Raw genomic sequence first — 10,613 nt, forward strand, 5'->3', positions numbered from 1 at the left:
ACACCGTCACATCTCAATTAAAAGTTTTATATAGGTTACTCCGTTTGTATTTATTTCCGAAACTTTTCAAGAATCTTTATCAACAACGTGTCATTGTAAAATTCTTTCCCAAAAAACTGTTTCTTCTTTTGAAAAAACAACGAATTATGTGCATAACCATATTTAATCAATCGAATTAAACACATGTTTGCTCTTATTTCTTAATGACCATGTTCTTTACTTATTGACCATGTTCTTTACTTAATGATCATGCTCTTTACTTAATGACCATGTTCTTTACTTAATGACCATGTTCTTTACTTAATGACCATGTTATTTCTAATGAGACTTTTCATATCGATGAAAGGCGACAGATGTTACTATTATACGGCTATGATCTATTTTATGGCATATTGTTTGAAGAAAATAACGAAAGCAAAGCTTAGGTATACTGAAGATGAAATCGTGAGTACGATTGAATTCTCTGCTTGACTATATATCTTTGTTCAGTTCGATGGCAAGATTTTTCAGCAGATTGATGACATAACTATAAGAGAAAATGCCTTTGTCGACTTGTTTTGTTTAAATACAAGGCTGAGTTTATCGAAAAGCTTATCAACACACACACGTACACAGATCTTATGATGTCATCGGTGATGCATTTTCTAATAATAACAAGACGTTTATTGACCTGTCGATCTTATATACCTTTCTGGTTTTAAAGTCAAAGACACTACAAACGTTTTTGAATCAGATATTGAACTCAATTTTTACTCGAGCTGTATAAGTGTAAATGTTTCAATTTTCCGATTGTGAAGATTCCCTTTCTTGATAGTAACATTCCTGATTTCTCACAAACGGTATTTACATGTCGCAGTTTGTTCAATATTCACGGACTTGTTCAAGATGTATCCATTTCTGTAAAGATGTCGAATTCTGACGGACCATCTTACGACAAATTTTCAGCATGGCGGGTTGATGAAGACTACATGCAAGTTTAATGGTCGCCAACATGATGTCATTTGAAACTATTACGTTTCCTAATGCGATATGAATATCGACACTTTTCATCATGCTCATAAGTGTTCTTTGTCATTTCGAGGTCATTACCCCTATTCTCTCTTTGAGAGCGTGGCCTAACCTGGATTTGCTCTTGATTGATATGGCTTGCCGTACGTTTTGTTCATGGATAATGAGACACACTGATCTATTCTCGTAACTTTTTAAACGTATCTATGCAAATATGTTCTTTGTTAATATTTTACTGAAGTTTCAGCATGAATTACGATTTTTTTTACCACGCAGTGTGTTTGACCAGATCTATAGACAATCACATCACATTATACAGTGGTTATCATTGCCGTACTGAACCAAATTATACGGCATTCTATCTGATCAGTGTACAATTATCCAATTTGAATGAGAAGAAAGCAGCCGTGGGTGTTCTTATCTACATGACTTCCGGTCAAAGAGTGGCGATCATGCCAATATGTCGATGCTTCGTGTACGATTATATTAGGACTGAACTTTTAACTATAATCTTTTTGTGATACTTTCCGGAAGCTAATGTGACACGATATGTTGCTTTTATCGCGGTTTCAGCCTCCATGCTAGTGAGAATAGCCGAGATAAATCGCTTGGAACTATTTGCAAACAACCGGCTGTGTGTACCTGCCTGTGGACACGCCACATCATACCGACAACCCGTGTATAACAGTGATCTATCACCCATTGTAAAAGGTAGTCACCTGTACGACGGCGTCATTCCCGCAACGATCACACCCGTTTAGTAAGTGTTAAATGGCGGAACACAATGACCCCTCGACATGTACTTCCGGTACAAGTATATACATCCACAACACGGAATGATGCATTGTGTCACCATTGATCTTACTCAGCTTAACATTTGTTGATTACCAAATCTCTGTTGTGATGGCTACTTGATTATGACCACCTGTGTCCTGACTGTCTTGAAATTCTGCAAATTATCTTTTCGAACACTTTAGACAGGAATGTCCTTCGTTAAACCCAGTGCTGATTCTTTTAGTACGTCCACTTTGTCTAGCATCTTAACTTGGACTACTGATATGTTTCTTCCATGACACATATAATGTACCAAAAGACCATATTCTAAATCCATGTTTAGTTAAGTAGTACATTACTATTGTAGTACTGTTAAAGTCACATACATAAGTATTGCAGTACTTTGTTATAGTCACTGATTTGAAATTCAGTGTTGTGTCTAGCTACAAGTAGCCACGGCAAATGGCGTAACAGTAGTTTGGTAGCCCCCGCCTTGGTCTGTGTGCAGAGCGCTCTATTAGCAAGTTTAATACACATGACACATAGTTATCCGAAGACAGAGATTCAAGGAGACACGTCACGCCTCGGGACATCAGACTTGATTATAAAATATCTCATAAATAATTGATTATACAATCAGAAACAGTAAGATGCGTTCACAGAAAATCCAACTTTTACAGGCGGACTGCCTGGTCGTGGATAAGGCATATGGGCATGTTTCTAGAGTAAACAACGATTGAGCAAGGTTCCAGAAAAGTTCTAGAGTGAGCAGTATACTCGGATGTCGATTGATCACGTTTGACAAACTGAAACGAGGTGGTAGTTAGTTGTCCTTATTTACCAGTAAAGGACATTTAACAAACAGGCTCGTCTCCGGTCTTGCAATGATGTTGTAACGGATCATGGAAACCAGTCTTTGTCTGTTATATTTATCTCTACAATAATAACTGATAACCGGCGGACATAGATACATCCAGGATGTAATACTAGTCTTTCTTTAAAGTTTCATGATGTTGTAGACATTTTGTTTTAAAATCGATAAAATGCCATTTATGAGTAATGATTGTGGTTGTAAACACGGCTTGTATTGCAGAATGCATGTATGTCGCTCTTACACCTCACACCCAGGGAATAACAAACGATGTTCATGTTGGACAATCAGGGCGAGAACATTCTCAATGTCTTATTTATATTTAGTAAAAAAAGAAGGAGAGAATCCTCGGATTGTCGTTTAAGCTACAGGATGGTTGTGGGAGCAACAAGTAGCGTTATTAGTATTCGTTTACAATGTACAGAGGTACGATATATACTACGTTCGGGATTGTCGATAGCATGCAGGCTGGAGCTAACAGGTGCGACAATGGAAAGGCCAAAGTTGCATGATTTGCGTTAACTGGCAAGTAACACTGCATGCACACATCTATTACATCAGTGTCTATACGACACGTACTCAGTGCAGGCTAATAGGATTCGGGTATTACATATAAACAAGTCTAAACGCTCCCGACTCAAACAAATAGGATTGCTCATGGTATGTTCGATAGACAGCGCAAAGAGCCATTGGGACGTGATTCAAAATGTTCTGATTTTTTCTCGATAAACAATAAAACATTGGTGAAACCTTCCGTGTGATCATTTGTGGAAAGAAGACGTGCGCCTGAGGGCTAAGGGAATCATTGAGACGTTCAATGGCAGTCAGAATGGTTGCGTGCTATTTGTAATTTGGAAATATCTATCTCGTTTTATGAAATAGTGATCGGAACTATATTTCCATTCCAATCTAGGACGAATTGGCATTGCAAGTTTGATTAACCAGACAAAGAAAAAAGTGGCTTAGCTACGTAATTTTATCAAACCTGTTAAACATTTTGATTACTGATACCTGTATATCTTGTAATTAACACGATGACCTTGTTTGAAATATGAAAATCAGGTAGTGCGTTTTAGCAGAAACCATTTCAATATTTTCATTTTTTTATGAATGAATATTTTCAGTTGGTTATATTTCTATTGTATTTCTATATCAAATAAGTTTACACTAATATTATTACTGAATTGTATTAGTATATGGCACATTTTATACTTAAAATATTATTTGTTGATTTTATTGGGCAATTTTATAGATGTTGTTATAGTAGAGATATTTCGATTTTATTCAAAAGTCTTTTCATTTGCTTCTATATTCTTATCCAACATGTCATTGGAGCTCCTTGAGATATTTAGACTGAACTCGTTATGCAAATCTACATTTGATTTGTTTAGTTATATAACGAACGTAAATAAAATATGTTTTTATCATTGCTTAACAACAGTGACTAATTAAAATATTGATAGAAATTTTTACAAAACGTCGTGAAATAGAAATTGCAAAGTAAACGCAAATTAAATTATCAAAGTTATTGGTAATGTTTATTGACTTTAAAACTTAATTTACAAAGTGCAGCATACCCTGTTGTTGATTTATGAAGTCACATCAGAAGATATCTTCGTCTGCAAATATCCAAAACAATGGTTTGACTTTAACACCTGTACAGAACCTTAACTTGTGACAAGGTTACCAGATTTCGTGTTAACTAACTTACCTCAGTTGGAGAAGTATCCATTTGCATAACTAGTTGGAAGAGCCTGCAGCCCTACCCATGTTATATAGCCCTGAAAAGATGAGACCAGGGCGTTACCACAAAGCTCCCTCGTGGGGCCGTGGCGTCACCACAGTCGATCGTGTAGGGACGGAGCGTCACAAAAAGCTCCCACGTGGGTGTCAAAAATAAGCTCCCGTGTAGGGCCTAACCTCGGGGTACACCACCTACTCGCCTGTCGGGTTTCGCAGAAACATATCTCTATAACTTGTGTGTTCACTGAGATACCATTTTTTGCCAATGATGTAACCACTTGGTATCTCTAATATGTATCAACCACTTCGGGAACATACTTTTACACCCAAGAAACACCACGTGTTGCCCACACTTTTAGAGTATCCCAACTAGTTTCCATAAGTTTCCGAGAGCGCGCGGGAGTAGGTGTGCACGAGCTGCAGTGGTTCGCCACTGTGATCAGCTGTTGCTTGCGCCTCCCTTATCTGGCTAGCGCCTTTTTTGCTAAGTCAATTATAGACATATACAGGCTGGGAAGCACAACTGTCCCAAAAGGTTTGCTAGTTTCCTGGAAAATCAATGCAGGATCTCGCCATGAATCATATCCTTGAATTAAAGACTGTTTTTTAAGGACAAGACACCACTCACTTCAAACTCAATGGGGTCCGGTATTGTTACCCATTGGTCACAACACTCCTTGTCACACCTTGTAGTCGTTGCGTGTTTGGTCAATGTTCAAACAAAGCATGGCCTGTTTGTCGAGATGTAAATAGTACTCCTTGTGCATTAAGTCGTATTTATGTAATAGACAAGCGTCATGTGGTCAATACAAGTGGCCGAGATACTAATTGTTATTGTAGGTGGTGGCCACCTTCTCTATAGTAAGATCGATGGTCATTGTTGTCAATACTAAGTATATCATTATACCACAACGATCGGTACACATTCTGAGTACAGGTTTACAGTGATCGTTACTCATACTTGTCCACAGAAAAGTTTCGCCCATGGACGACGGTCTTTCCTACGTTCATTGTAATCTTCCTGTATCAGTCTCTGTATGACTTAAGCTATGGAGTATACATAATCGACTCTTGGTCAGCAAGATATCCAAAATGTTCAAGTTAAGAAATATCAGGTGTTCTATCTTAAGATCCCAACTGATTTGCCTAGCGAATCCGAATGATTCTCGCTCATTGAACGCAACTTCAGTAATAAAAATCCGAGTGATTATAGTTCAAGTGTATATCCCAAAGCGTGTTTTATAGATGGTTATCCCCAATGACTACAGCACAAGAGTATCAAACCAGATTTAGTTCAGGTGTATATTTTCCAGTTTACCTAATGTAGCGGCAGGGATATCGGTCTTTCAGTCCTTGGTTTTGATTCCTTGCTAACTTGGAACAAGTATTACGTAATACCAAATGAAAACACGTGGTCTTGTCCAAAAGTCCGGGCGCCAGTGGACCAGTTTCATTGCGGTAAACATGGAAGTAGAGCATCTGTAACGAGTGGATGAAAAACCAATAAAATGATTTGATTTGGCTGTGGCACTTCACCGAGGATAGCGCACAGGTAGACATGGAATTAACCGCTAACCAGTAATGTGGGACGTGTAAACCACTCAACCAGAACGTCACCAGGGAAGCAGAAACTCGTCACTGTACCGTCCATCTGCTAATGAATCCGACCCGACATTTGTACCCTCGTCCGTCTCCGAGCTCTGTATCATTCACAGTTACACATGTATTATAGCACGGGCCGTCACACGATAATCCCGTCCTGTTTGTCATTGATTCGTAAAGGCATTAATTCCTTTCTAGCGGCGCGGCGTGCCTTGGGTATGTCCCCGTGGTAATGCACTATAACTCTCTGTCACTAGTATTCATAGTATTGGACTTGCATAGATGCTGGCCTATGTATTGCATTTCCATATAATATAGTATCGTCGTTCTCAAGCTTTTTTTGTTCTGTCATTTTCTGGGTAACATATTTTGAAGAATAATTCTGCGAAAACATATCTTTCTTCATTGTTACAAAAAATAGTTAGATAATGTAACTGGCATTTCCAATCTTCAGTTCTGTTTATGGTAATCAGCTGATCGTCAGAACTCGATATGAATGTTTTCCACACACTAATGTTTTTGTTGTCCAACATATTGTCACATTAGGTAGATATGCGGGTTTATTATCATTGGTCACATCGTCTCTATAATGATGGTCCTTTAGTGCCACTGCATGATCCATCGCTCCTACATGTAGTGACAACACGGTACGATACCACCAATGCTAGTCTACAAATGTAGGTTTTATAGAATTAACATGGAGACACCGTGTCAGAATTGCTCCTTGAAGAGTAAGCCTTGTCATCGAGAATGCGTACACACGAGATTTATCATCACCTCCACCCTTTGTCACTGTGCTACCCTAGATGTGAGGTGAAGTTTCCCCGGCAAACATCCAATTAGTGCAGCTTCCCAGTCAAACATCCTCACTATGACAAATATCTACAAATACTCGTGTAAGGTGTAATCCTACAGTAATCATTCAAGTGCGTCACACAACCTTTTTGTCTCATGTGTGGTTTGATTTTCTCCCGCTTTATTTGAGGGCTATGTCGGGCGGCGGCCCCTTATTTACGGCTAAGTCGGGCGGCGCCCGATGAAATGCCCGTATATAAGAGGAAAGTGTCTAGGCATGATTATATCTCCGTATTATCTACAGTGTGATCGCGTTTATCTACTTTGTCATCTGACCAGATTGTGTCAAATCTCAAAATAAATCAGTAAAACAAGACCGGATAGGATCGATAGCATATATATGTGTATATGGGAGAGTAAGGTGTTACTTTTCTTAGATATAGTGGTCAGAAGTGGTCAGGAGTGGACACGGTACAGACGCAAGACACTGTTCACAGCCATGAAACATATTGGTATATTAATGATCGCTACCTTTAGGCAAGAGATAATTATAAGTGCCCATTTGACGACGATATTACGTCAAGAACCATCGTGAGTATGAGTAAAGACGATCATGGTTTCGTATAGGTCCCGCATAGACAGGAGACAGAGAGCACAGAACGTGAACAAGACATAGAACTGAAAGGGTGGACATGAAACAGACGTAAAACGGATTGACACGTGAAGGGTCCCAGTCTCTTTGAAAGTAGACAGTAATATAAGGCAAGGTCATGCAATGGGCTTGAACAGACAAGGCATATAGCTGACACACCCGTAATTAGGTATAGGTTCCTCGTGGACAATCCCTGCAGGTCGGGGATATAGAAAAGAATATATCTGCTGCAGCCCATTGCATGATTGAAGGAGGCCACTAATGTTTTGGGATGTTTACATTTCTCTTTCCTTCAAACTTTCTTTTGTTTCCTAGTGCACTGCTTTGCAATGTCTCATTTTTAGATTTTATGTTTATCGTTCACCCAGGTGAGGAAGACAATGGGTCAAGTCCCTTTGCCGTGACATGCCAAAGTCTTCAAAAAAGGTTAATGCTATTCTCTGCTTAACGTTCAGTAATTAGGAAAATGGCAACAACTATTACACCTGTAGTCAGTATAATGTGACAGGGCGGATTGATAAGCTTGGTGCATTTGACACGATATTCCTGTGACATAGCAATATGAAGTCGGCATCAGATCCGCGCTATCACAGGGTAGCAATAACAACAACATACCCTGTCTCTAACGTAGATACATGCATGCATACATGGAGGCTCGTCCTCAAGAAACTTTAGTTGTTAATGGGAAGTTAACCAAACCAATTCCTCGTGCACAAGAATAAGGCTTGAAACGCCACACGTATACATACGTACCTCGTGGACGTGTGACAGAGTGGATAAGGCCGTATTTACGTATAGGCCCTTCATGGACAAGCGTAAGATTTAACACGGCATATCTATGGTGGACAAGGGTAAGACTGGACCTGACAGTAATTATTTATAGGTCCATCGGGAACAAGAGATAGAGTGGACATGATCATAGTTACGAACAGCTTTATCTTGAACAAGAGCAAGACTTGACACGACCATAATTCGCACAAGTCTATTGTTGTTGGAGTGGCCTCAGCAACAGTTACAGTACACTACATTACTTTAGACTAATGGACGCTCGCTTGGTGGGGAAATATTGTTGCCGTAAATGGAGACTCGACTCCAATGCTACTTGTAAGACCATCTTGTCCTCATCAATAATTCTTTCTCTTCCCTAGATCTGTCAGTATTTATAGGTTATTGCAGGACATTTTGTCTCCAGTCTGGTTACAAAAAATGGTCAACAAAAAGCTAAAAGCAAAGCTATGTCCAGGAAGTATCGACATAAAATGCTGTACATATACAGCAAACAGCTGATGGACAAGTAATGTCGGATCGGAACGGTTATACAGCACACACTGATACAGTTGTATAGACGACTCCATTTGTGTTTGAGGTGCACTCCTTTTGGAGGCTCGATGTCAATTTTGTAGTTCACTAGGAGTTAAACATTACATCGAGTCCTAATAGATGTCAATTCATTTATTACACACCCATTAACTTCAGATTTATGACGGATATTATGTCTAAGAACTGACTTAAATAAGAAAATGTACGACTCTATTGAAAAAAACTTTTTAATTGATTTTAGAACAGATACATCAGAATGACTTGTTCAAACTAAATATGTCAACCGTATTGAGGTATTGGACAAAAAGAGTGTGTGAAACCTATTCAGACTCGGGTATCTTCATGATACACAGCAAAATACAAGTCTGCATGATAACTACCCTAGCATTACCCTGAAGTTTACAGGTCGATCGACTGCATTCAACCGGATAACTTGTCATTTGTAAGGCTGGACAGATCACACCCGTTCCTTAAGATAACTTGTCATTTGTAAGGCTGAACCGATCACATCTGTTCCTTAAGATAACCTGTCATGTGTATGGCTGAACTAATCACACCCGTTCCCTAAGATAATAATAATAAATATAATATACAACATTTATTTAGCGCCCTACATAATTTGTAAAATTACTCTAAAGCGCTTTACCACATATGGATAATTGTAATAGTTATACTTGTGAAAAAAAACAAAGGCTTCCAATAACTTGTCATATGTAGTGCTGAACCGATCATAACTGCTCCACAGCTAACCTGCAACTTATTGGGTTAAATATACCACTTATTGTTTCAATTCAGTCGACCTTAAATTTGCCATATTTGATACGAATAACGTGTACCAGATGAAGACATGAGTTTTGTCATACCAATCTAAAAAGGAAAGATACGTTCCAAAGCTCTATGTCTTTAACAGATCGGAGAATGTAGCGTTGTCATGCAACCTTAATATAGGAGTCATCTAGAAAATACCATATAATCCGTCCTTACGTCTATAGCTGTCATAGTTTGACATGTCAAGGAAAACATGTTTATCAAAAGAAACTCCGTAAATTAATTGAATGTTTGGAAGATATGCACAGCATAAATAACAGAAATGTGATTATATCAGGAGGCAGTGACGGGCCTAATTTAAGCGTTCTGACGTGAAGGCGTCGGGTTTACGTGAAACGGGTCGATGAGGAATCTCCAGCACGAAAAGGGCATATTATGCAACCTTTAGTTTATTTAAAACCATAAACACGTTTCATTACTCTTTAACATGGTTATTCTCTTAAGCTGCTTACGAGATAGTTGATTTTTTCTGTAACCAAAACAATTCGTCAATAAATCGACTTCTTGTTCCCCGGGCGTGAGCTGTCTTGGCAAGGATTGGCTTCATCCCCGGGGTATATAGGGTGTATTACTCGCCTGCGTAATTCGTTAAAGGAATTCACGACCTGTTAATCTTTATACCTAATAAATTATTTACAAGGAATCGCTGTAAGTGCCTCACCTTAATCTCTATCAGTACATGCATTGGAACTTTAGCACAGAGCTGTTATGGACTGATAAGGGAGAGGGCGCCTCATTCGTAACACACGTAAAACCGACCGGGTAGTTGCTTTGTCCCCTCCAAAAATGTTGTTAGCAAAGTAGGTACGGAAATACTATTGAAAACAAAGACAGCATTTTGAGATTGCCATACAAAACTTCAGAAACGGAATAACATACATATTAAAACAACAAAAGAGTAACGAAATCCAAACAAAAAAGTAAGTACTTCGAACGCAAAACGATGACACTAGGGCAAAACATGAACAACGATTCACATGGAGACCATTGAAATATTATACCAAGAAAAATAAGACCAGG

At 38.8% G+C, this 10,613-nt stretch overlaps 1 protein-coding gene across 1 annotated transcript in view; it reads right to left on the reverse strand.

Moving 5' to 3' along the window:
• LOC110454631 (transmembrane protein 151B-like) overlaps positions 1–5,156 on the reverse strand; it is a 62,087-nt gene extending 56,931 nt beyond the window's left edge. The window contains exon 1 of the mRNA XM_021504250.1: positions 4,365–5,156. Within this exon, the coding sequence (XP_021359925.1) occupies positions 4,365–4,391 (27 nt within the window). The 5' untranslated portion in view covers positions 4,392–5,156. The remainder of the gene's footprint in view (positions 1–4,364) is intronic.
• Between the last annotated feature and the right edge of the window lie 5,457 nt (positions 5,157–10,613).

Source organism: Mizuhopecten yessoensis, unplaced genomic scaffold, assembly GCF_002113885.1.
Source record: "Mizuhopecten yessoensis strain PY_sf001 unplaced genomic scaffold, ASM211388v2 scaffold7987, whole genome shotgun sequence".
Lineage (NCBI taxonomy): Eukaryota > Metazoa > Mollusca > Bivalvia > Pectinida > Pectinidae > Mizuhopecten > Mizuhopecten yessoensis.